General features: G+C 41.3%; 3 protein-coding genes and 1 long non-coding RNA gene across 4 annotated transcripts in view; 2 read left to right on the top strand and 2 right to left on the bottom strand.

Annotated features, from left to right (window-relative positions):
* PRKD3 (protein kinase D3) overlaps nucleotides 1-2,993 on the top strand; it is a 41,609-nt gene extending 38,616 nt beyond the window's left edge. The window contains exon 19 of the mRNA XM_056486339.1: nucleotides 59-2,993. Within this exon, the coding sequence (XP_056342314.1) occupies nucleotides 59-232 (174 nt within the window). The 3' untranslated portion in view covers nucleotides 233-2,993. The remainder of the gene's footprint in view (nucleotides 1-58) is intronic.
* NDUFAF7 (NADH:ubiquinone oxidoreductase complex assembly factor 7) lies at nucleotides 2,412-9,745 on the bottom strand. The gene is made up of 9 exons (XM_056486340.1): nucleotides 9,352-9,745; nucleotides 9,192-9,272; nucleotides 7,788-7,898; nucleotides 6,840-7,050; nucleotides 6,288-6,346; nucleotides 5,468-5,581; nucleotides 4,529-4,672; nucleotides 4,045-4,218; nucleotides 2,412-3,678 (listed from the first exon to the last, which is right to left on the bottom strand). Exons 1-9 carry the CDS (start codon nucleotides 9,598-9,600, stop codon nucleotides 3,466-3,468), a joined length of 1,356 nt encoding a protein of 451 aa, XP_056342315.1. The 5' UTR covers nucleotides 9,601-9,745; the 3' UTR covers nucleotides 2,412-3,465.
* On the top strand, nucleotides 9,697-23,661 carry CEBPZ (CCAAT enhancer binding protein zeta). The gene is made up of 16 exons (XM_056486337.1): nucleotides 9,697-9,890; nucleotides 10,227-11,743; nucleotides 12,825-13,056; nucleotides 13,372-13,543; nucleotides 14,171-14,259; nucleotides 14,722-14,775; nucleotides 15,460-15,562; nucleotides 16,460-16,528; nucleotides 17,378-17,444; nucleotides 18,465-18,565; nucleotides 19,105-19,162; nucleotides 20,162-20,370; nucleotides 21,464-21,547; nucleotides 22,006-22,067; nucleotides 22,152-22,233; nucleotides 22,992-23,661. The coding sequence occupies exons 1-16, from the start codon at nucleotides 9,732-9,734 to the stop codon at nucleotides 23,129-23,131; spliced, it is 3,198 nt and encodes a 1,065-aa protein (XP_056342312.1). The 5' UTR covers nucleotides 9,697-9,731; the 3' UTR covers nucleotides 23,132-23,661.
* Nucleotides 22,857-24,867, bottom strand: LOC130250563 (uncharacterized). Its single transcript, XR_008840004.1, has 4 exons — nucleotides 24,734-24,867; nucleotides 23,541-23,585; nucleotides 23,209-23,292; nucleotides 22,857-23,092 (listed from the first exon to the last, which is right to left on the bottom strand). It is a non-coding gene; the product is annotated as an uncharacterized LOC130250563 (long non-coding RNA).
* Between the last annotated feature and the right edge of the window lie 1,133 nt (nucleotides 24,868-26,000).

Genomic DNA, 26,000 nt, shown 5'->3' with positions numbered 1-26,000 from the left:
TTTATCTGTGGGAATGTAGTTCTTAAAACTGCATTCTTAAATCTCTTTTACTCCTTAGGATTATCAGACTTGGCTTGACCTGAGAGAATTTGAAACGCGCATTGGAGAGCGTTACATTACCCACGAGAGCGACGATGCACGCTGGAAAGAGCATGCTTATGAACACAACCTCGAGTACCCCCAGCACTTCATTATGGCTCCTAATCCAGATGACATGGAAGAAGACCCTTGATTTGCTCATTATGCTAAATTGCAACAAAGAAGGATACTCCAGGCAGAAACTGGAGATAAGTTTTGGAACAGATATTGCTCTTTCCAAATGCTGTACACATAGTTTGGTGTGTAAAGTCCCAGAGGATCCTGCATTGCCATGGGAATAGACTGGCAAGCTTTTCTGCATCCCTGACTTTCTCTGAGTAGTTACTGGACAGTGGGATACAAAGCCCTGTTGGGTAACATTTCACCGAGCTGGGTAGCTACAAAGCCACTACCAAGGTGTAGTGTGTACAGACTGAATGGTTTGTGTTTTCCAAGGGTTTTTGTTATTTTCATAGCCTATGCAGTAAGAGTTTTTGTAATAGTTTTGTAATCCCTATTTACTAGGCCATAGAGGAGTGTTTTCTGTTACTTAGATACATCTCCCATTTCTCAAACTGTGGATGATGAAGAGACTCTATAAAGAAATCAGTACAGAATACCTTGGCTAAAGCAAAATATGGTGGTTTAGTTGAATACAGCTTCATAGATGAAGGAATAATTTGCTGCTGTTTAGACAATTAAATGTGTGTCTTGGCCTTAATTGAACTTTTTAAAGATAGCAACAAAAAAAAAAAGAAAACCCCATAACTTCTTACATTCCTCTTGAAATGCTGGCTGACAGTCTAAGGAGATGACAATCAAAGCTGTGCTAGGCTTTTGTCTGTTAAAAAAAGCAATAAGCCACAACAGTGCGATGCTGTGCAAGGCTGACATGTCACTGATACACACCAAAGGCATTTTGCCTTAAAACTACACAAGTAATGCACAGAGAGCATACAAGACTTGATGTTGCATATCCTTTCATTCTGGAAGACCAGCTTCTAGCAGAAGGATGTGGAAAAATAGGGAAAAAGAATGCAGCTTCTTTCTGTTATTTTGAGTAATAAGATTTAATAAATTTTCTAATATTTTTCTAATTTTTTAAGGTTCCCTGGACCTACATCAGGAGTAGTTTGTAGCCTGCTAGCTTGTTATGTTAACTCTGCCAAAACCTTGAAGTAACAGTGGATACCACATCACCTGTTGCTTCTGCCAGGGCAGCTGGGTTGTAGGAGAAAGGACTTTGCCTTCCCACCTTAACCTGTAGCCCCTCCCATCGTCTTTACTGTGCTCAGAACTGTTTGAGCTGAATGAAAAGTCCAAAAGCAACTCCTAACTCAGTCTTTTCTGTGCACATGCCTCAGTTGAAGGATTCCCAACCACTAACAGGACTTGTGGCACAATAGAGGGGAAACCGCAGTGCTCTTTGGAAATTATTCCCTTGGACAGTTAAGTTAATGGTGTTTCAAAGAAGTTTGAGTCCATAATGCTAAAGGAAAATGGAAGAAGGTTTTTTGGTCTTATTTTAAAAAATTAAAAGGGTGAAATCCTTTTTTTGTGGGTAAGAGTGTTGTGCTGCTGGAGGGTGCTGGATGGCTGTATGCATCCCTGATGTGCCAAGCTGCTTAACTGGAGCTTAGTTGGAAGTATTTCTAAAATACTGATACATTTAGTATTTCTAAAATATTGCCTTTGAACTGCAAAAAGCAGTGACAGGCGTTGGGGTATCTCCTCTCTCCTACAAAGATTTTTCTTTTATTGTTTGTGTGTAGATAAGTATTATTTTCTACTGCTGTTATTTAGGTAAGGAAGCAGGTGAGCAGATTTGTAAGTTGTTAGATATACCTAAAATGTTACATGGTTAGTTCAGAGCTGGCAGCTGCTAGCAATAGCAATGACCTGGCAGTGGTCAGTGGCAGCTGCAGAAGGACGTGCCCACAGGTAGGTTTGGGTGTTTAACTCACTTTTTCCTTTTCCCATTGCCCTTTATCTGTCTGCCACTGCATTTTGTAGGTGTCTGTGTTGGCAAAGGCTGAGCTCTGGATTCTTAATCCTGTTTAGGGAGAGTTTCAGGACTGATTGTTCAAAGAGGCACTGCACAAAGAGGTTCATCTCTGGAACCGGAGCAATCACCTCTGACATTGGTAGTTTGGTATTTGCCTACTCTTGGCATGGAAAGCAGTTCTGTTTTTCAACTTCCAGTGCTCAAGTGACCAAATTCCAGTGAAGCCATTGCTGTATTCGATTCTAACTGCAATAACGTAGATACAGTTTGGTTTTAAACTTCAGATTTTTTTACAGATTTTGAGCTGTTACTTCAGGTTTACCTGTGGGTTTGTGTTGTTTTAAGGGAAGAAATAAAGCAGCTCAGTCACTTGAAAAAGCACAATAGGAATAAAGGAAGGAGGGGACAATAATGAAGTAGAAGGCCTGGCTTTTGTCTCTCCCCATGAAGTCTGCTCTGCTTTAAAAGATTATATGAGCTATTTATTCTTCAAGTTGTATTAAAATAAAAATAATGCTTTTGGCCTCTGGAGGAGAGTGCCTGATCATATGCAGACTTATGGGGCCAGACAATAGAAGCCACAAGCAGCTAGTAGTCAAGAAACCAAAAAAAAAACAGATTTACATTATGAATAAATTTCCTAGAGTAGTAAAAATAGCTGAGTTTTTTATTCCTTTTTTTCTACCTTTACTGCAGACTTTGACAGCAGTAGGTTACAGTGTTTAATACCCTTACCCCTAGATGAATTAAGTTGCGTTCGTTCAAGCAATAGTGCTATGGTGATGCTAGAAAAAAGCTCATGTAAAATTTATAGCCACAAAATGACACTGTCAAGTACTTTTATATTTTTATACATCCCATTGTTTGTAAATATCCTCTGGTAAGCTTGAAAATAAAATTTATTTCCCTATCAGACTAGTTCTTTTTATTTATGTGAATGATCTCTCCTATCAAGTGTTCTTGGGAGTAAATGGTTCTATACTTTCTTGCTTGTGGTTTTGTTATTAGGTATGTCATGCTGTGGAAATTCTGCCAGCAGGAACTCCTTTTACATGCATCCTGTCACTATTCTCTTTATAAAAATATCTTCAGAGATGTCAAGGCATCTTGATTTTATTCAAGTAACAAAGTGTGAATACATTTAAAGACTCCTTAGTGCATCTGTTCGTTATTGACAAGTTTTGCTTCCACTACTTAATATTTCACTCAGTTTTATCGTAAGACCCCCAAACCATTGTTCATTCTCTATTCTGTTGTGCTGGTTTCTCTACGTGCAGTGTTATTTCCACTCATACTGCTTTGAGTAGGTCAGTCAAGAGGTTTGGTGTGCTGCACCACACTTACTCTGAAACAGCCATCACACATTCTGATAGTATTTGAAGTTACTTTAGTAACAGTTCATTAAATCCAGCAACAGGTGGTAGAGGAGACTTTGATTCTGGCTTGTCTTTCTTATCAGGATGTACAAGTCTGTGGTGTGGCAGCAGGGCAAAAAAATTAAAACAGTCCCCCATCTTCTCAGGATTCATCAGCATATCATAGCTGTGAAGTAACTGCTCACGAGTTGCTGTGTCACCAGAATTCTGCAAGAGCACCTGGGGAAAAAAAAAAAAAGGTTAGAGCCCTTCCTGCATTCCTATAAATTCCTGCAATCCCTTCTTGCATCCTTCTCACTTAACAGTGCTGTGGTGGTTGGTAGAACTGGTGAGATTGCTGGTGGTGGTCCACAGCACATGCACTGATGGAAGTTTTGCATTAAATGTCCCTAAATATAATATGATCAGTTTACTTTCAGGCGTATGGAGTAACTTACATCTAGCAGAAGCACCTTTCTGATCTCATACCTACGTGTTATTTTGAACAACTTCACTTTAAAACCAAAGATTTTTACTAAAGCTCTTGTGCTGCTTGAGAGCATTGCCTGTGGATTGTGAGAGTTCTGTAGCTGTGAACACTCGTACCTGCAGTCGGAGGTCAATGCCCATGTTCTTTAAAAACTCCCGCTGTTTTATGGGGCCTAAGGTAGCAGTTTTGCCCTGTGCCATCTTTCGCAGGTAGCTGAAATCAACATCTGCTGTCAGGTCTGCTGTCCCTGGAGCACTCAGCACATCGTGAAGTTTGTGATTCCTGAAACCCTGAAAATGAAATTGGAAGATTACACTCAGTTATAGTCTAGCCATCATAGCTGGGGCCAGCAAAAATTAAGCTGAGCCTTTGAGGGGTGACAATAGCAAATTATACATGGAAAATTTGAGATAAATTTAGCAAGAGCTCAGATCACCCTTTCCATTTGACAGAAACCCTTCTAGGTACTGATTAAATAGGAATTATTCAGTTTTATGCAGTTTTTGCTATTATGCCCACCTACAAACTATATCTTAGAAGAACCTAATGATGAAAGATAAGAGAGTCTTTTGGCTTACTGCTCCAGGGCAAGTGCCTTACCCGGAAAGTGTCAGTTTTGGTTCCGTCGTGGCCGTAATCTGCAACCAGAGCAGCCCCACCATCCTTCTCTATGCGAGAGGCAAGCCTCTGCACAATGACACCAGCCTCAGGACACACTTCCACGTGGTCTCTTGTTTCTTCTGGCTAGTGCACAGTTGAAAGACCAGAACACCTGTATTAGCAGACAAGCACAAGGCAAGTATCCCTCACACCAGGTGTCTTGGGGTGTTGCTTTGCTGGGACACACAGGTACAGGAAGTGCATTCCAGGCTGCCTGTACTAGCTTGAGCTGGTTTTTGCTATCACTCATTGTCAATTAGTATTTTCAAAGTACTGGATTTCAGTCATCATTACCTATAATCAAATGAAAATTTTTCTACCAAGAATATCTTTATCAGGTGAAACTTCCTTACAGTGGTACTTAAGGAAAATAGTGCTTCAGCCGTCCATACCCTTCTGAGAGGCCTCCTGTGTGAGACTTCATAGCTCCCTTTAAATCAAATACTTAATTTTGTATCTGTGAGTATCCAGTGCACTTCAGGAAGAAACCACGGCCATTTTCCATTAAAGATCAGTCTGGCACAGAAGCAGGCAGCTGCCCTGAGTACCCTACAGCAGGCTGAGAGCCTGGCTGGGGCAGGGCCACTCTCCAGATGGTGATGCCACCCACACAGTGCAGAATCTGCCTGTCGCTTGCTGCCTTGGTTTGTTCTCTGAGACATTTTGTGTGTTCAAGCTCCTATTTTATGAAGTTTGAGACATGTGGTAATTTCTGTGCTGTGGTTTCATAGCATAAAAGCTAAATGCTTGTGGAAATTTTAAGCTCCATTAATTTATAGACTGAGAGTCTTCTCTTGCTGTCAGAGTAACTGAGAAGCACTAAATGTACTTGGAAGTCAATAAAGGTGTAAGGATGAGCTCTGGTAGATATAACCTCACCTGAATAAAGTTTTGTGTCGCAGGGGTCCTGGATGGTGACAGGACAAACCGCAGCTGGTCAGGAACTTCTGGATCAATGTCAACCAACACCTCACGCCAGCCTTTCTCTGTTCGCTGTCCAACGAGCCCAAAGTACTCATGTTACACCAACAGGTACCACAGTGCCTTGTTCTTTTGATTGAACCAATATGTCAAACCTTTTCACAAAGGTTTTAGGAACAAGACAGTATTAACAGCTATTACTCATTCCTATTTAATTCCAGTAACTGCCTTAGAAAAAGCTTGTGGTGCAGTCCCATCTGCAGAGCCAACAAATACAGATTTAATTATACCTAAAAGGAATGAATGATGCTGCCTCTTCTATTGACACTGCAAAATTTAACTTACCAAAACAAAATATTTCATTCTACTGGTGATGTTCATAAATTAGCTACTTCTGAATCATAACTAGCCTCTATTTTGCTGCTCTCATTATTATTCAAATGAAAACCCTTCAATGTTTTGTTAGTAGTATTACAGAAAATCATGTGGAAATTAAAAGCTGCATTAATGTAGCATAAGAAGTAAAAAGAACTACCAAAACCTTGAGTTATCTCAGCAGAAAGAAATCCTTAGCTTTCTTCAAGTTTTTCCATTCAAGAATAATTACTAATTTTACAGTCATCAGCTGAATTAAGCCTTATTTGTCCAAATTCAGTTAGAATTATTTTATCACCAGAGATAGGGCATTTGTCAAGTTTGACACCTTAATTCTGTTCTTCCTCAAAAAGAAAAGGTGTTTAAGCAGATGGTCACAATTACAATAATAATCTTGCTATACCTGAAACTTATGTATTGGCAGGGCATCAAAGAATTCATGTGCTAGGTAAAAGCTGTAACCTGTGGGAAGGCAAAACAAGAATGCATTAAATTATTAATGCTTCCAGAGCAGCTTCCAGGTTAAAATATTTTTATGATTTTTAATGAATTAAGCTAGTTAATGTGGCTGTGAAAAAATTATAATTACTTCCAGCTTGTACACATTAAAGATACCATTTCTACAGCTAGCTCTAGCTTCTAGTCTATGAATTTTAGATCACTGTCTTGTGAAAGGAGATTCAGGCAAAGTCAGTGTTTTTTTTTTTTTTTCCCATGAAAAGAAAAAGTCAGAATATAGGAAAACTGGGTAGCTATCCCCAAATGAAGGTAGACAGAATAGGTAGCAGTGATGAAAATGAACCAAAATTCTACCTCAGACTCATACAAGGAAGAACAAATATGTATATAGCTACCTTTCTGACCAGTGTGAAGGCTAGCAGAGATGCCCTCTGCTATCAAAAGCTGTCAGTGAAGGAAGGGCATCATCCCTTTAAGAGGCATTCAAACTCCTTACCTGGTGGCACATCTTGAATGTCTCTGTACCAAAAAATGGGAATTCCAGTCTTGCTAATGCCTTTCATGTAAGCAGACTCATCCTCAGGGTTTGGCTGCACCTTCCCTCCTGTCAGCATCACTGCTTGGATCTCACTGAGTTTGGGGCTCACTTCTACCAGATGGACAGAGACATCACATTTACTAAGAACAGAGGCCAGCTGCTTGAAGACCTATAAAGGCAGATGAATTCTATTAGGCACAGTTTTGTGCTGTGTACATTAAAGGTTTAAGTATTAACCCTTTTTGTCACTATTTACTATTCACTATTAATTATTCAAGATAGCAGATTTGAGTTGGCTTTCACTAACAAAACAATCTCAGTAAGACTGCATTTTGCTCCTTCAGTAGGAAGTGTGAATTTCTTCATAAATGTTAATAAAAGCTGCTACACTTAAAAAAAGTTGGCTGCACATTAAAATTTTAATTAGGACAGCCATGCAAGCATGACTGAATACAAAGCATTAACTCAAAAGAAATAAGGCCCAGAAATGCCAAAGGAATTAACACAATTTCATTCTGTGCTATTGTACCCCCCGCTGTGTTCCTTGCACTAAGGTCTCCATCCCAGTTACATGTAGCAACACCTTCCTAGACTGTTTTCAGTTTGGATAACGTTTCCCTACACAGAAATAATTTACAATGGAATATTCCTGCCCTCCCCATCTATCCAGCAGTGTTTGGAAGGTCACAGGCATGTCTGTGCTGTGTGCACACTCTGGCCCCCGTTCTGCTTCCTCCTGAGAGCCCTGGTCCCAGAAACTCATCTGTTATAATTACAGTTTGAGCTGCCATCCTGACCTAGCTACTAGGGAAGGGTAAATCCTGACAGCAGAACATTTTCCTTTCGGATTTCACTGTAGCTATGGGATACAGCCAGAAACGAAGAACATGAACAGTTTTCACCTACCCGCAAGATATCCTCAGTGAGGGTGCCCCTCCCTGGGCCCAGCTCCACCAGCTGGAAGGTGCTGGGTTTGCCCATGGCCATCCATTCACTAATGTACCATATTCCTATTAACTGTCAGGGAGAAACAACACACAGGGTTACAGGAATAACTCCAGCCCTTGTGGAAAATCATACCTGCCTTTTGTCTGATAATGCCTTAACGTGGCAACATCCTGTCTCAATATTTTAAAGTTAAGAAGAATTATGATACATAAGGTCACATTCTTGTCTTTAAGTATTAAAACTGGTCACTGATTGCTGTCAGCTGAGCAGAAGCAAGTCTCCATCAGTAAATGTGGGGAGTCTGTTCTGGCAAGAACTTTCACTTAAGGCTCAAATGCAGGTCACTGCCCAGGTGCCTTTGGACAACTGTTCTTCCTGACAATGCATTTACCAAATTGTCACTGAGAACAGGATTTAGCTACTCTTCACTTCTGAAAACAATACACAAACCAGAGTGAGCCAGACCAAATTGTGGAGATTATTTCTGAGGGGATTTTTAACACTGGAACATCACCATAACTCTTTTTATTTATAAGCAAGTTCTCTATGAAAGTAGAGTGTTATTAAGCACAGATGGTGTTTCAGATGGACTTTCAGAAAAACAAAACCTCCCTTCTTCCCTCAAAACCAATTTTTCTCTTATCATTGCTACTCCAGTATTTTGACATTGACAAGGTATCTGAACACTGGCTTGGAAATCAGTTGGGATGGAAATTGGAAGGGACCAGATTGGGCCATCTGGACCCCCTCCCTGCTCAGGCAGGGTCAGCCTAGAGTACATAGTACTGGATTGTGTCCAGGTGGTTCCTGAATGTCTCCAGTGAGGGAAACTCCACAACCTTCCTGGGCACTCTGAGTGCCAGTGCACAGTAAATTCTTCCTAATATTCAGATAGAGCCTCCTGTCCTGTTGCTGGCACCACAGAGCAGAGCCTGGCTCCATCCTGCTGGCACCTCCCTGCAGATACTCACAGACATTGATGAGCTCCCTCCCCTCTCAGTGCCTCTTCTCGAGGCTGAGCAGCCCCAGCTCCCCCAGCCTTTCCTTTTTGAGAGGATGCTCCAGTGCCTCAGTCATCTGTGTTCCCCTCCCCTGGAGCCACTGCAGCAGCTCCATGTCTCTCTTGTCCTGAGGGGCCCAGGACTGGACTCAGCACTGCAGATGTGCCTCACCAGGGCTGGGCAGAGGGGCAGGGTCACCTCCCTTGAGCTGCTGGCAATGCCCTTCCTAATGCACCCCGGGATTCCATTGGCCACAGGACACACTGCTGGCTCATGGATGGCTTGTTGTCCACCAGGATTCCAGCCAGACCCGGGTGGTTGAAGTAAAACAAATAACTTAAGGTTTAAGAAAGTGCGTTACCTCTCCGAACACCTGGCTTATTTCGGGCGAGGTGATGAAGTCCCCGCTCTCGCCGACGCCGCCGCGGCGCGTGTAGTAGCCCTGCGAGGGGGAAGCGGCACAGGGAGGTGAGCGCTGTGAGCGGGGCCCAGGCACAGCCCCCGGCCCGGCCCCGCCACACCTGCCCGGGGTTGGTGAGCGCCTCCCGCATGTACTCGGCCACCGTGACGGGCCCGCTGGCCCGCAGCTTGCGCGCCAGGTGCCGCAGCATCGCCCCGTCCCCGCCGGCCGCCTCCGCCTGGCCCGAGCAGAGCCGCGCCGGAGCTGCGGGGAGAGGAGCGGAGAGAGGGGAAAGCGGGCAGAGGCGGCGGGCAGCGGCACGGGGGAGCCGCCGGCGGCCCGCCAGGAGCGCACGGAGCGGCAGCACCATGGCAGCGGCGGCTCCCTGCGGCTCCCGGCTCTCTCGCTCCTCCTGCTGCCGCCGCTCTCTCTCCGTCGCCCGAGGCGCGGCGGGCCCGGACGCGCGTCAGCGGGAGCGCGGGGCCCTTCCGGCGGGCGGCCATGGCGGCCGCGCTCTGGGACTTCGGCGAGCGCCACCGGGGGAAGCCGGCCGGCGACAGCGGCGAGGAGGACGGCGACGACGACGGCGATGAAGAAGCAGAAGGCGGAGATGCGGGAGAGTTCACGCTGGAGGAGGTGCTGCGCCTCGGCGGCACCAAGGTGAGGGAGCGGGAGCACGTGGCGATCACCGTCCCGGGACGGGCCCTTGCGTGCGGGTCCCACGCGGGTGGTGGGAACAAGTTCTTTGCTCGGGGGGTGGAGAGGCACTGGGACGGGGTGCCCAGGGAAGTTGTGGATGCCCCATCCCTGGAGGTGCCCAGGGCCAAGCTGCACGGGACTCTGAGTCTAGGGGAAGGCTCTCTGCCCATGGCAGGACTGGATGGTCCTTAAGACCTCTCCCAACCCAAACCACTCAGGGATTCTGTGGGGAACCCTGGGAGTCTTGGCAAACCTGGCGCCAGATGTGCCCGTGACAGCTGTGCCCTGTCTCTGCAGCAAGATTACCTCATGCTGTGTGCTGTGGACGAGGAGGCCGAGATGGTGGATGGTGGCAAGAAGGACACGATCGATGACCTGAAGGAAGGCGAGCTGGAGGCGTTCGTCAGCTCCCTGGGGCTCAGCAAGTATGCAAAGAGTTGCCTGGTGGTGGAGGATGAGGATGAGGATGATGGTGGCAGCAAGGAGAAAAAGAAGCCTCCAAAGAAAGAGAAAAGCAAGAAGGAAACAAATCCTCCTTCACCGGAGGGGAAAAAAGAGAAAAAAGGAAAGGAAAAGGCAATCAGTGTGAAAGACAGCAAAAAGAAGCAGGCTGGTGGTGATCAGAGCCAACAGCCTCCAAAGAAAGAAAAGCTGGAAGAAGATTTTGAATTTCATGCTAGGCAAGCAATCCTGATCAAACCAGGGGGCAAGTGGTATGATCTAGAATACACCAATGAATTCTCTCCAGAGCCACAGAACCCCACACTTCTGTCCAAGTATAAGGCCCTGGCCCAAAAGCTGTATGAACATGAGACAGACCTGTTTAAGAATAAGACAGACTATCAGAAGGGGGCCTCCTCAGCCTGGATTAAAACTGTTGTGTCCTCGGGTACCTTGGCTGACAGGATGGCAGCGATGACCCTTCTCATCCAGGACAGTGCTGTCCACAGTCTCCAATTTGTTGAGAACCTGATAAACCTCATAAAGAAAAAGGGCAGCAGGCAGCAGAGCCTTATGGCTTTAGATACTTTCAAGGAGCTTCTCATTACAGATATCTTACCAGACAATCGAAAACTGCGCTCTTTCTCTCAGCGGCCACTTAACAGCATAGTGCAGATGTCGAGTGGCAACAAGGACTCCAGAGACAGGCGGCTGATACTCTGGTACTTCGAGCATCACCTGAAGCTGCAGATAGCAGAGTTCGTGCAGGCCTTGGAGACAATGAGCCATGACTGTCTGACAGCCACGAAATCCCGAGCGCTGGCAGTTTCCCACGAGCTGCTCTGTAACAAGCCCGAGCAGGAGAAAGCTCTGCTGGTTCTGCTGGTGAATAAACTGGGTGACCCTCAGAACAAGATTGCCACCAAAGCCTCTTATCTTTTAGAGACATTACTTCACAAGCACCCAAATATGAAGGGAGTAGTGTGCAATGAGGTGGAGAGGCTTCTGTACCGCCCAAACATCAATGTGAAAACTCAGTATTATGCTATCTGCTTTCTAAATCAGATAGTCCTCAGTCATGAGGAGAGTGCATTGGCTAACAAGCTGATAACTTTGTACTTCTGCTTTTTCCGGAACTGTATTAAGAAAAAAGATGTTGAATCCAAAATGCTCAGTGCTCTTCTTTGTGGGGTAAACAGAGCTTACCCTTACGCTGAGACCGGTGATGAGAAAGTGAAAGAGCAAATGAACACCTTGTTCAAAGTTCTGCATCTTGTGAACTTCAGCACCAGTGTCCAGGCCCTGATGTTGCTGTTTCAAGTGATGGACTCCCAGCAGACTGTGTCGGACAGGTACTATGCAGCGCTGTACAAGTAAGTGGCAGGTTTGCATATTGATACAAATTTCATTTTAAGAGGTAGTCACCCTTAATATAAAGTTTTAGAAACACTTACTTTGCTTTTAAGCTCTTGCTAGTTTAGTGTTTCGTTAGCTAAAATTTCTGATGTTTTGTAGGAACTAGAAGAAAATGCATATGATTTATTTGATTTAACATGAGGATAAAAACAAAAGACAGTCACAGGTCCTAAGAACACATGTGCATTTTATCCTTTGCCACTCTTGTGGTGGCTTGCTTTACTTCCAGATGTTATTTGAAACTAATTGATAACTATTTCTTCTGAAATCACTTTACAGGTACTAGCCTGTAAAGTAATTAGGCCTGTAAATTATGCCTGTAAATAGCCTAAAATCTTGTTTCCCATTTTTTCCCCTTATTTTCAGGAGGATGAATATTATCTTAAATTTCTTTAGATTATTTAATTTGTGTATCTGGAAAGACTGTGTTATAAAAATACTGGTTTTTTTTCTTGTCCCAGCTGATTGTTTAGACTGTTTATAGGATTCTTACAGACTTCTGTTTAGATGACCAAGGGGAAGTTACTGATTTTTTAAAAAGGGAATTCACGTTCCCTGAGAATCTGCAGTGTACTTAAGGGCCTTACTATGCCTGGAAGCCTGGGAAAAAATTGGAGTAGAAAATGAACTTGCCAGTACAAATGTCTGATCTGATTGTGATTGTGTGTGCTGCTTTTTAACCATTTGCTTTCTATTTTTTTAAACATACGGACAAATCAGATAAGTTTCTTAATAGTGAATATCTCAAGTTTTGCTGCTGTTTTCAGTTCAACTGTTTCACTTTATTTTTTTGCAATGTTTTGTTTACTGAGGCAGTTCTTAATTTTTTTTAATATTCAGTGTCTCATATATATTCAGAAATATGGCACAGCTCTTGTCAGTTCAGAATTGATCCTGATGTTTTTGAGTACTGAGGAGCAAACTGTCACTAGTTTTTTAGATTTCTACTCTGAAGAATGTAGGTAGTTGTTGTTAATAGCAGTTGCTCTCCTGTGTGCATTGTGACAATCACCAAAATTTCTCCTGTGTGTCCTACAGGAAGCTTCTAGATCCTGCTTTAGCAACGTGCTCCAAGCCATCCATGTTTCTGAATCTTGTCTATAAGTCTCTGAAGGCAGATGTTGTTCTGCGGCGCGTGAAGGCCTTTGTGAAGAGGCTCCTTCAGGTCACTTGTGGACAAATGCCACCCTTCATTTGTGGAACCCTGTACCTTCTGTCTGAGCTTCTGAAAGTAAAACCAGAGTTAAGGGTCCAGTTACAGGATCACGTGGTATGATTTCTTTATCTCATTGCTTTTTCAATAAGTGCTGTTTTCATAAGCACCTTTACCTAACCTGTTTATTAGTAACCTTTTGCTAAGATGTTTCTTGAGGTGAGGAGGGACCATTATAGTTGTGTGTTCTAAGCAGTAAAGTTCAATTTTGTGAAGTGCTATATCAAGGACAAAAATCTTTATTTCTTAAACATCAACCATAATTTGTTTAGATTTTTATAAAGCTCAAGATGCACTTTATGTGCATTTTCCTAAAAAAACAAAGTAAATCTGGAAAGGAAATGCTCTTTGCTAATGTTTTTTGGTTTTTAGGAGTCAGATGATGAAGAATGCTTTAAGGATCAAGAAGAGGCTGAAGAGGATGAAAAATTTGTGGATGCTGACAAAGAAGTAGAAGATGAAAAGAAAAGTACAGTGGAAAGCTCTGCTAAAACAAACAATTCAAATTCATCAGCCTCATGGGTACATCATCTGAATATGGGAGGTAAATCAGCAAGAAAATATATAATTTAACAGCTAAGAGTCCATAACAGTAATATGTTGATCAAGAGTTGTTGTAAGATTAAGTGATTAAAACATTATTTTAGTTTTTAAATTGAAGTTTGGTTGAAAGCAACCAGTCAGAGCAATTTACATGTTACCTCAGGAGCCATGAAAAGTCTCTATTACTAGTGTATTTCACTTGATGCAGTTTGTAACAAACACATTATATGTGTCTTAGCTGTTAACAGGCTTGGAATTATTTTCTTCCATGCTCAAACACCTTCTGGTCAGTGTAACCAAGATTAGGATGTGTAGCTGCTCTCTGGCTTGTGCAGCCTGCTAGGACAGTTTGTCCAGCTTTGAACTTGTGCCCACTTTCACTCCTCCCTGAAGGCTTCTGGAACAGGTCAGGGCTTTTCAGGACCTTCCTTTGGAAGCAGCAGGAACTCAGCCTGTACACCTGATCATACACTGTGAAGGGCAGCTGAATGCAGCCTTTTCCTGCTGCCAGTGAACCCCTGGCATGTCCAGCTGGGAGTGATGGGCAGCATTACTGTTGTGGGGAATGAGAGTAATACTCTTGTAAAGCTGCCTGAAAAAATTTGTTTTGCTCCCCTCCATCCCTCAGGCAGGAAGAGTGGAGCTTCCTATGATCCCATGCACCGAAGTCCTTTATACTGTGGTGCTGAAAGTACAAGCCTTTGGGAGCTGAAGAAGGTAGGACTTTCTTGTATTGCTGTTGCTGTGTTTATAAGTGTGGCCCTTGTACACAGAGAGGAAAAAGAACGTGGTTATTCTTGAAGTAGCTACTTGAGTAACAACAGAAATGTTAAAGCTAACACATTGTTCAGCTTTAAGCTTGTATATGTTCCATACAATACTGATATTCTTGAGTAGGGAATAGGAATTTTTAAAGTGGAAATTTGTACAATAATAGTATTTTTTGACTATTGGATCTTAGCTTTGACCATTAAAGCTTTTTAGTGTTGACTTAGATAAAATAGTAAGTGAAAATGTATTTAATGCAAATAAAAGATTAGAACTTGAAGTTCTTCAGTTGTTAAAGTGCTTCATCAGCCTTGTACTACTATGTGTATGTCTGTTATTTGATAAGTCACAGAGTGGTCTTACAGCATGTTTTTAAATTTTAGAAATAAATGAATGACTCATGTTTTTCAGCTTTCTGAACATTTTCATCCATCTGTGGCCCTGTTTGCAAAAACAATTCTAGAAGTAAGTGCTTTTGCTAGCTTGCTGCTTTGAAGTTTGATATTTTATTTTAGGTGTCCTTTGCCATTTGAAAAAATACATTATAAAGTCTCCTTGACCTTTGTGGGTAACTAGCAGCTCTGCAGAACTCTACCATATTCTCAAATGTCAAGTTTTTCATGGAATTACAATGTTATATATAAAGGAGACTGCTCACATAAGTTTTAATTTTGAAATGTAGGTATTATATGATTCTTAAAGCCTTATTAGAGTGTTTTTTTTTTTTGTATCTTTTTATTTGATTTTTTTTAAAATATGGGGAGTCCTGCTACAGGAACAATTTTTTTTTTTAAATACTGTTGTGGTACCATGCCAAAACCACACAAACTTTCACAAGTATATATTTAAAATATTTCTTTTTCATTTGAATATATGGTATTGAAATGATGTTGAGTATTAACTGCTGTTAGCATGGTACATTGCAAGGCAGTTTATCACTGAAACCAAGCAAAGGAGGTGTGGTTTAGTTAAGAAAACAGTGAAATGCAAAAAGAAGAACCTGGTCAGGGTTATGTGGTATAGTATCCTCAAGTCTTTATCTTTTTAATGTATGTTTTAATGTTGTTCTTGAACTGATTGAGTCCTTTGTGTTTAGATGGTATCTTTATAAAATGAAGACCTTAATGGTTTTTGGCTTTTTCCTTTCAGGGAAATCACATTCAGTACTCCGGTGACCCTTTGCAGGATTTCACGTTAATGAGATTCTTGGATCGCTTTGTGTACAGAAATCCCAAACCCAGCAAAGGCAAAGGTAGGCACTTGACTGTGATCTACCATGTGATCTTGGTTATAGGTGCTGTCCCAGTTCTCATTCTCTCAGATTGGCCTTGTCAAGTATTTGGGGTGCGTGTGGTGGGACAGAGGAGTGGGATCAGTGTTCAGGGCTGCGAGAGAGATGTCTGCAACCCGGAGCCAGCTGACAGACACATCCTGCTGCCCCTCACACCCACAGTGCAGAACTGCTCACTTGCCAGGAATAAGCAAGGGATAGGGACATGTAAACACTGAGTGGTTGAGGCTGGAAGGGACCTCTGAAGACATGGGCTCCAGCAAAGACACCTAGAGCAGACTTCCCAGATGGCTTTTGAATGTCTCCAAGAGTGGAGGATCCTCTGCTTCTCTGTACAGCCTGTTCCAGTACACAGTTGCCTTCAGTGAAAAAGTGTTTCCAGGTGTTCAGGTGGAGTCTTCTTCATCAACTTAGTGACCCATCACTTGATTCTCTCCAGAATGCCCTTGTCTGCCCTATACTAGAGAGCCCAGACCTGGTCTAACAAGTGCCGGGAAAACCATCAGCCTTCTTTACTACAGTGTTGGCTCACAGTGTCCCCAGGACTACCAGGGTGTTCTTAGCCAAGCTGCTTTCCAGCTGGAGAGCCCCCAGTGTATGCTGGTGCATGGGGTTGTTTCTCTTTCAGTGCTTTGCCCTTCCCCTTGTTAAACTGCAGGAGGTTTCTGTCAGCCCATTTCTCCAGCCTCTTGAGGTTATGGATGGCAGTGCAACCCACTGGTCTATCAGCCACTCCTAACATAAAATAAATTATTTTTTTATAATAAAATAATAATAATAGACTCACTGGTCTATTAGCCAATAAATAAAAAAAAGTCATAAAATAAAAATTCCTCTCTGATTTATATTCTGATACAGAAAACACCAGCAGTGTGGTAATGCAGCCAAAAAAGAAGCAGTTTATGAAGAATATGCAGAATCTTGCAGGTAAGTCAGCCCCTTAGGTCAGTTAAGATTATGATGATTAAAAAAATCCTTGGTTGGTTGATGTAGATGTGTCATCTGCACTGTTGATGCTGTTTGTCTTAGCAATAAAAGAAAGTGCCATCTGTCAGGAGTACAGTGGTCCTGCCTAATGTTCAGGATTAGACCTCATCTTCTTGTAAGGATGTATGGAATGTACACAGATGGAGCTTTGGATCTGGTGAATCATTTGAAGAAAAAATGATGTAGAGAAATTCAGTTATTCTATAGCCATTTTTATTCTGTTTATTATGATTGAAAAATGGCTTAAATACCAGAAAAATGGATCTGTATAATTATTTAAATCACATTAAGTTCTTTCATTAAATGATATGGATTACTCCATACAATGCCACAGCTGCAGCTGTTATTAGGATGAGTGTAAGGTATCTTTGGCACTGTTATCTTGCTAAGAATCTTCCTGACTCCAGAAATAAACTGCCTTTTGTCCAGTCCCACTGTTTCCAACAATCAAGAGTAGGATTTGGTGTATGAACAAACAGTTAAAAAAACAGAGCAAACTATCAGTAAAACATGCTGCTTGATGACAGAAGACTGTAGCACATCTGTGGCAGAGTCTCTGTAGCATTCCCAGGGATGTGCTTTTCCAGCTTTGGAAAAGAGGTTTTAGTTATGCAGATTAGTAAGTACTGATGTACTTTTATGGCTGGTAAAGCTTAATATAGAAATTTTAGCCTATACACTTTGTCACATTCTTTAGTTTATTCTGGGTTGAAGGAGCAGACTGAGAATTTAGGACAGAATTTGAGGAATTCAGGTGTTTTACAAATGACATGATTGATGATTTTGCAGTCAACAGTAAGGAATTCCGGACCAAAGATGAAAGCAAAATCCCAGTGGATGAAGTGTTCTTTCACAGGTAATGGAATACTTGTGAATGTTAATTTTAAGGTTTGTTTTTTTTTTTTTTTTTTTTTTTTTTAATGCAATACCATTAAAACCCTCTGCATTTTTAAAATATTCTCTGGTATTACAAGTGTTTGCAAATTTTGATTAATTTGAGGGATAGTACTTTTCTTGGACATAATTTTAACATTTGTTAAAAGTGCTTAGGAAAAGGTATCACAAAGGCAATTTGGGGCTTGTAGTTTAAGTAAATTAAGTAAGCTGACATTATAATAGAGAAGCCTTAAGTAATGGGTAATGATGAATATCTTGTGGGTTGTAATTCTTAGGCATTAGAGGTATATATAATGAAAGCTGGAATATAGCTCATTAGCATCAAAGCTTATTAGAATGGAACAAAGCAAAGAAAGTTAGAGGAGCTAGTTTTCAGAGTATTTAGTTTTTTATTACTTATAGTTTTTTCTGTTTCTTTGAATTTTCTTTGAGATAGTTAACAGTATTGTTACATTGAAGATGGCTTAAACTGCAATTGCACGTTTAAAGTCTGTACAAAGTACTCTTGTATATGGTCAAAATTGCCTTCTGTGTTTGGTGGTTCTTTAACATGAAATGAAGGTGAAAACGGTTGACAGAAGATAAAACTAAAACTTGAAAAGGGCTGTATGAGAAAATTTAATAAAACTTGATGGGTGAATGTCTTTTTTATTTTTTCCCAGTTTTGTTCAAGTTGAATTTGATCCTTTCTTCCTTCTCAGTCTAAGGCAGATTTTTACATCTTTGTTGTGCTCTTTATAAATTCATTATGTTAAAAATTACTTCTGCCACCTTTGGCCAGTGACATTCCATTGTTTTAAATATTACAGTAGTGACTGATTTTCTGAAAAACAAAGGAAGTACAAATCTCTTGATTTTAGGTGTGTTTGAAACCATCAATTACAGTTTTCAACTGGCAACATACATGGGAAACAATTTGCAGGATTTTTATTTAAAAAGTCATAAAGTCATTGTGTCTGAGCGCAATATATTATTTCAGATTTTATTCAAAGTTTGATAAGAAGAGAGAGAAACAAAAGCGTCTGGATGATGAAGAAAGTGTGGAAGATGTGGATGATGATGAATTTGAAAGAGCATTGGGTAAGGCTGTGTTCTTCCTTGCAGTAACTATCCCAGTATTCCCAGATTTTTTAAATTACTAATTTATCCTTTTTACAGTTCATATTGTGTAAAAGAACCATGGGAGTGAGAGAAAACTGGCTTTCCAGTTGTTCTTTGAGCTCCTGCAGACAGCAGTTCCTGCTATCTGCTGTGTGAGCCAGCTGTATGGCTGTTTGTAAGAGTCCTTGCTCCCACCACTGCAGTGGTCAGCTTGTTTGAATGGCTGGAAATTTATTTTGAACTTACACTCCTGAGTGTCAGTTCATGCCCTTTTGCTCTTTTCCTAATGTAGTCTAACTTTTTCTAGCAGCATGTAACATTTGCCTCAATTTTTCTTGCTTACAGTTTCTCTCATTGTTTCTAATGTCTTTCATGAAGTTATGAGTTCAGTAAGGTCACTGGCAAACTCATCTCATTCCATGCCTCCTTCCATGGGCAGGGACACCTTCCACAAGATCAGGTTGCTCAGAGCTCCATCCAACCTGACCTGTAGTAATAACATTTTTCTTTCTCCCTAGATACTTTTGAAGCTGCTGATAATGCTGCTGTTGGCCAGGATGACCTTGATTTTGCTGGGTAAGACTTCAGATTAGTTCTTACTCTTCTTGTTTTAACATCTACAGAGTTTTACTCTGTGACACTAGATAGACCTTTTTCAGAACAACTCAGAATATCACCTTGCAAAAAAGGCAGCATCAGTTTTAAACTGAGTAAAGCAGGTTTTCTGTATGTCCCATTATAGTTCATTATGACCTCAGGATAATTTACATGGATGTTTACTCTCTTAAATGAGACCTGTGGTATTGGATTATCTTAATTAACTAATTAATTATTTTATACAATGGAGTGACCCAGTAAGCAGTGTAAAATCTTGTTTTCCATTGTCTCAGGTTTCTATTTGAGAATTACCAAGTACAAAAGCAGAATGAGGCACAATGGCACTGTTGCCATAAGGACTGGTTGTAACTGGCCCTACCACAGTTAATTAGCTTTGTGAGATCTAGAGTCAGAGCTCAGTTCTCCTCAAGTCAGCACTTTCATTAATCATAGCATCATTTAGGTGGGAAAGCACCTTTAGCTTCATTGAGTCTAATAATAAATTATTAAGTAGCTTCTGTTTTACTCAAAGTATCTATAATACAGCGTTTGAGTTTGCACAGAGACTTTTTCCCTTGAGGTGACAGCAGAATCAAAGTCTAAACTCCTAGTGAAACCTGAAACATTTTTGTGATTTTGACTGGTATTTAATAGAGCAGTTTGTGTGTTTTACAGAAAAAACTTTCTGAAAAGAAGAAAACATACAGAGGAGATAAAATGCTGAAGTTGTCATTTCTGCTAATTAGCATTCTCCAGAACTTCTTAAAATCGTTGACTTTTATAATACAGCTGCCTGTACTAATGTTGAAAACATACCTGAATGTATAATATGCATATTTTAGGTTGCAGCCTACATTTGCAGTAGTTTGCAATGATGTTGAACTTTCCTAACATAGTGTTTGCCAGTAGATAGATGCCATCTAGATATGAACAGTATTTTTCCAGATGAAGTGCTAACCTTGTTCCATCTTCTTTTAGTAATATAAAAAAAAATCCCAAAGGTGGCAAGAAAGGCCAGGCTGGTGAGGGATCTGGTGCTGACTGGGAAGATTCTGATGATGAAGATGACTTCAGTGATCTGGATGATGAGGAAGTCTCCTTAGGAAGCATGGAGGAAGACTTTGAAGATGATATGGATGAAGAGGGAGGTGTATTTATGGATGTGTCTGAAGATGATAACGACCTAGGTAAAGTGCCATTTGTTACCAAAAAACAAAAAGAAGCTTTAAAAATAGATTATCTAATATGAAACTACATAATGCAAATTCCAGTTTAGTTATCTAGGTGGGAAGTTTGGATTTTAAGCATAGAATGCTGCACAATGAAGTCCCAAGAGAAGCATTTCCTGGCACAATCTCCTAGGCAAGAGTGGGAATTGGGCATCTGGGTATAAAAACTTCCAAATGAGACGTGTTTCTTTCATTCTGAAAATTGGCATAACGGTATATATTATATATTATATATTATATATTATATATTATATATTATATATTATATATTATATATTATATATTATATATTATATATTATATATTATATATTATATATTATATATTATACACAAAACTGGATTCAGTAGGCAGAAATATTAAAAGAGCTCAAGGAGAAAAATAAAAAAATCTGGTAATTGATAATTTTTGTATTTCTTTAGACATAGTTAATGGTGATTTTTTTTAGATGAATTAACTTTTAATGAAATGGCTGTCTCACAAGAATAGCTTACTCTTGCAATATAGCTATGCACTCAGACTTTTATTACCACTGTAGTAGTAACTGATTCTTCAACATGCAAGGTTGTATTTTTTTCACCTGAAAAGCAGAGTTTACACAGAATGCAGTGCATGTGGCTGGAAAATCAGAGATTAATGGAGTATTTAAATGAATTACTAAAGGTCACAGGAAGATTACTGAGGGTAGAGGAGGTAAACTGTTCATACAGTTGTTAACACAATCTTTCATGAGATTATTATTTCACTAAACTTACCACCCAGACATTTGAGGTTTACCTAATGTCTGCTTTTAGCTTTTGTATTTTATGTATCATAGAACCATTCCCTTCTGGTGCTGTGGAAAAAAACATAAAAAACAGTACACCACAGACCAATTTTTAATTGTCCAGCTTGAGGAAATACTAGATTTGCTTGTGTGCACTGCCATTTAAAGACTAGAGCCATTATGACAAATATGCCTAAAAAGGAATTTTAGTCTCTGCTGCACTTTAAATATGTGTACATGGTGTGAAAATTGGACACTGATGTATTTGGGTTTTTTCCCTGTCAGACTCAGACAATGACAAGCAGCTGGAATCTGTCAGTAAAAAGGGCAAGAAAAAGAAAGATATGAATTTTGCAGGATCACTGGAAGGTAAGAAAACACTGACGTGAAAGCTTAATACATAAAATAGTCCAAAAAACTTTGGAATAGAGGGATTTACTACAGTAGATGATCACATTTTGCATCTAGGTTCAGATTTGAATAAACCATAAATGAAAAGGAGGTTGTCCCCCAACTAGCATAATTCAGAGTAACAATCTGCTGTTGAAGAGATGAGAATTGAAGGAGGAATTTTGAAGAAGGATGTAGTTGTACTGGTGGTTTGTGGATCTGTTAAACCTGATGCACAGATTTGTGCTATTTAATTCTTGGTTGAAACTCTGTTTTCCTTTTCTTTTAGGGGAAGTGAGGAAACAAAGATTTTCAGCATAGCTAATTCAGATGATCTCATTAAGAAAAGCTAAAATTTAAAACATGGTAAAACTTGGTTTTAATGTCTTTGGGAACTTGAAATTGTGTCTCATAAGAATAATACTTTTTGTTTGAAGGATCCAGGCGAGGAAAGAAGAGAAAACTCAAAGATGCCGGTATACTGGCATCTGCAGAAGAGGTGAGTTTGATCAGTGCTTAACAAAAAGTCATCAAGCATTTTACCTGTTGCTTTGTAACAATATTAAAATTTCTCTCTTTAAAGTTTGGCTATCTGCTGGATGAAAATGCTGGGTCTAAGTTTGACAATATCGGAATGAATGCCATGGCCAACAGAGATAATGCCAGTAAGTACATGCTGCAAGTAGCATGAACTGTAGTGCTGAAATTCACTTCTTTCCCTTCAGGTTCTGTAGGTGAAAAGATGAACCACCTTTAGCTGGAATACAGGGTCAGAAACCACACAGCAGGGACAGCAGCTCAACACCAGTAAGATGTGAGAGTTTTCTCTGGTAATGAGAGATGCCCAGTGCTAAATATTAGCTGGGAGTAATTGAGTGAATAAGGCTTCAGAAAGGAGGGAGAGACTGTCGTTGGCCCTTTAATACTGTAAATAGGGACAGGCAGGATGCTCTTTGTCAAGAATTTGTGTGAATTCTGCTCAGGTAAAGTGCCCTTGATTCCTTGGGGAGGGAAGACATAAGGTACCTACCTATTGGACTATCTCCTTGCAGTATCAGTCAAGCAGAAAGTAGTTTTCCCAAAATAATTCTAATGAATTACATGTGTATATGCTGGTTGAATAAAGCTTTATAAAGCTTTTACAAGTCTTGCTGGTGTCACTTGAAAAATGTTAGAAGCACTCAAACATGCAAATGTGTCTAGCATTAGTAAATCAGAAAATAGTGTCTGAAACTCTGAGATGGTAGGGTTTGTTTTGTGAAATGAAAAAACCCACAGCTTTCTCAAAAAAAAGGCAGTTTGCACTTTTATTAACTTTTATAAATACAGTAGTCAAGTTTTAACTTTTACATGATTCATGTGTTTGCCACATCATGGTCAGAGGTATCCATCGGCTCCTTCTTTCTCACCTTTCCTCCTACAGATATCAAACAGATCCAGTGGGAAATAGAGCGTGACAAGTGGCTTCACAACAGGGATGTGAAAAGCATCATCAAAAGGAAGAAACAGTTCAGGCACAGAGGGCTGAAAAACAAGTACAAAGGCAAGAAATCAAGACGATGAACTGGACGTCTTGATGTGGACATTTTAAAAATAATTATTCTTAAATAGTTTTTTATTTAATTACACATCTTTCTTACTTCAGTTCTTGGTGCTTAACCATGTCATCTGGTCATTCTCCCTTATGCCATGAATTCCAGACCACTCATTGGATTTGTAATAAACTGAAAAACAGGAAAATCCATGCCAGCTCTAAGTTAGACTTATCTGACAAGCAACCCCTTTGTGGTTAGTTTTATTCAGTGTGTAACCCTCCAGCTCTATCCAACAGTCTCACACTCCAAACCTTTACAATAAAAACTTCTGCAGTGTCTCCTGAGGAAAGTTTTAGGCCATCCTAAGATCAGTTTTATATATGAAGATGCAACAGAAGCTTCAGCCATCCTTCTGGAGCCAACGACTACAAACTCACCTTCCAGAATTGATGGAAACCTCTTCTGCATTGTGTATCTGAAATCTGACAAGAAAGATTAATCAGTTACTTTCCCAGCATATATTAAGATGAATAATTAAATGCACTATTTTTCTAGCCAGATTTGTTTTATTGAAATTTGTTTGAGCTCTTTAGTTACAGCCACCATTAAATAATGTGATAGGAATTTAGTTTTAAAAAATAATTTCAGAGATTTTATTCAGGTTACTTATATGTGCAGGCCCATCATCACAGTGTTTTCTGAGCTTCCTTACAATTGTGATAACCAAAGTCCAAGCTATAGATTCACAGGAAGCTGCATACCTCTCAAAACCAAGGAAAACTGCTTTGTTTCCAGATTTAGGTGTTCACTGAATCATTCCATGGGCTGCTCTGACAACCAGTAGAAAATTGCAACAGGTTTATGCTATTTTAATTATTTACAGCAGCTCATATAAAGATGTTAACCATTCTAGTACTAACACAAAGAAAGTAAAAGCCTCACTCTGAGTTCACTGAGCTGTTAGATTGGCTCACTGCACCTTACAGAACTGCAATTACAGGAAATGTGCAAATGCATATAAATTTGCAAGAAAGGAGAAAAAAACAAAGCTGAGCACGCAGCACCAAGTTAAAATAGGCTGAAAACATCTTCTCCACGTTTTTGTTCTATGTATTTTCTAATAAAAATACAAAGATGGCTGAAATTTAACAGCCTGACAGCACCTGGACCCTGGAAAACAAATGCAAACTGATGTGTAGGTGAAGACCACACCGCTGCTGAAATGGGTGGATTCTCGCCCTCCTAAGCAAAGCAGCAGCTGCCTTTTGGCTCGCCCTGACCCTGCAGGTAGCAGGACAGGCTCTTTTCCCGCAAGGACACAGATCTGTCCAACCAGTGTTGCACCCATGCAGGATTCTCTGCTCCTGGTGTGATCGCGTGCTTTCTTCCCCCCGAAGGATTGCTGGCGGGCCTGGGTTTGTAAAACTAGAGCAGCAGCCCGTTCTTCAGAGGCAAATCTTAGCGGGTGTGCCCGACAAGCCGCCCCTGTGCGCCTGCACTCACCCAAGCCGAGCTCCTGACCCCACACGGAAGCGCTTCCTTACAAAACCCGGCCGGCGCGCAGGGCCCCGGCGCGGAACAGCCTCGCCTACCCGCCCCCGTGCCCGTCCCCGGTCCCCGCAGGGCGCACCTTGGCTGCGGTCCATGGCGCGGTAGAGCAGGAGGGCGCCCAGCAGCCCCGCCGCCTCCAGCAGCAGCAGCCCCCGCAGGACGCGCCGCGCCATGGCCGGGCCCGGCGCCTTCCGCCGCCCGCCGCGCTGCGCAGGCGCCGCCGCTCCCGCCTCACGGGCCGCCCGCGGTGCGGCGTGCGGGCTGCGTAAAAACCACTCAGGAAAGGGTGGGATTGGTTGTATAGCCGGCCTAATCGACGAGAAAAGAGAGTAATCCGTGAGGCAGATAGCGGGTGGCAGGCGGGTGCTATGTGTCGGCCACCTGCTAGAAATAAATGACTTGGTGGAATTGCTTGTTAAGGTCTTGGGCCCGGTGTGCTTCGGTAATCGCAGACCTCGGGACAGGTTAATAATACCCGGCGAGAACTACTGAGTGGACAAAAAGACATCCAGCAGAACCCCCGAGAGAAGGAAGAAGCTGATAAAGGAAACTCAGCTCTGACTGTGTAAATGGGAGTTTTTGGCAGGGGCGGGTTGTGACCGCAGACTCGTGGCTACGGACCAAGAAAAGCGCCCACCCAAAACAAAAGGACTGAGAGTGTTGACTGATTAGCATGAGAAGTGAGGCAATCATTAACTAATAGAAGACAGAAGACTAATTAGCAAGGGAACTATGTCACTTGCAGCGAATGGACACTAATTCCTTAGTTTGCTGAATTGTATAAATAGTAAAAACTTTTGATAGTTGGCATGCTCGATTTGTGGAATACCTTGGAGCACTCAGGTTTCTGCAGCTCTGAAATAAATAATCAGCGTGTCTTCCAAGTGCCAGGAAAATTAATCCATGATGGCAGAGGTTTATGTCCAAGGACGAGACAGAGGAGTCCTGTAACCTTATTCAAATAAAGGCCATGGGCGTTTCCCATGGGGTCTCTCAAATTGTTGGGGATGCAGCCCCTTTCTTATCCTAAGTTCCCAACTGCATCTCCCTCTTCCTTTTCCCCACTGGCTGAGGTACTTGGAAGGTACAGTCTTCCTGAATCACCTCTCTATGCTCCCCTCTAATATGCACCTATGTCCCTTTTGTTATATAAAAGAAACAAATACTTATTCATAATTCTATCAAGTCTTTGTTCTTCTCTAGGATCAGGAATTTAACATGGCCTTGGCTGGCAACAGTCTATGTTGATAGTAACATTTGCTAGAACTAAGAGTTTCTTCTGTTGCTTCCCTATCTGTAAGTTCCTAACCCGGTCTACAAGCAGATTCACATGGTCTGTTTGTAAA

This window comes from Oenanthe melanoleuca, chromosome 3, assembly GCF_029582105.1.
Source record: "Oenanthe melanoleuca isolate GR-GAL-2019-014 chromosome 3, OMel1.0, whole genome shotgun sequence".
Lineage (NCBI taxonomy): Eukaryota > Metazoa > Chordata > Aves > Passeriformes > Muscicapidae > Oenanthe > Oenanthe melanoleuca.
Note: the sequence above shows the minus strand (reverse complement) of the source record. Positions and strands in the feature narration are given on the sequence as shown.

What these genes read in the sequence shown, in the direction of transcription:
- NDUFAF7 (XM_056486340.1), bottom strand. Translation starts at nt 9,600, where the DNA reads ATGGTGCTGCCGCTCCGTGCGCTCCTGGCGGGCCGCCGGCGGCTCCCC. An exon ending in TAAGCCAGGTGTTCGGAGAG is followed by an intron (nt 7,899 to 9,191) that starts GTAACGCACTTT and finishes TCTCCCTGACAG; the next exon opens with TTAATAGGAATATGGTACAT. An exon ending in CCAAAACTGACACTTTCCGG is followed by an intron (nt 4,219 to 4,528) that starts GTAAGGCACTTG and finishes TTTCATTTTCAG; the next exon opens with GGTTTCAGGAATCACAAACT.
- CEBPZ (XM_056486337.1), top strand. Translation starts at nt 9,732, where the DNA reads ATGGCGGCCGCGCTCTGGGACTTCGGCGAGCGCCACCGGGGGAAGCCG. An exon ending in TGAATTTGAAAGAGCATTGG is followed by an intron (nt 18,566 to 19,104) that starts GTAAGGCTGTGT and finishes CTTTCTCCCTAG; the next exon opens with ATACTTTTGAAGCTGCTGAT. An exon ending in GGCCAACAGAGATAATGCCA is followed by an intron (nt 22,234 to 22,991) that starts GTAAGTACATGC and finishes TTCCTCCTACAG; the next exon opens with ATATCAAACAGATCCAGTGG.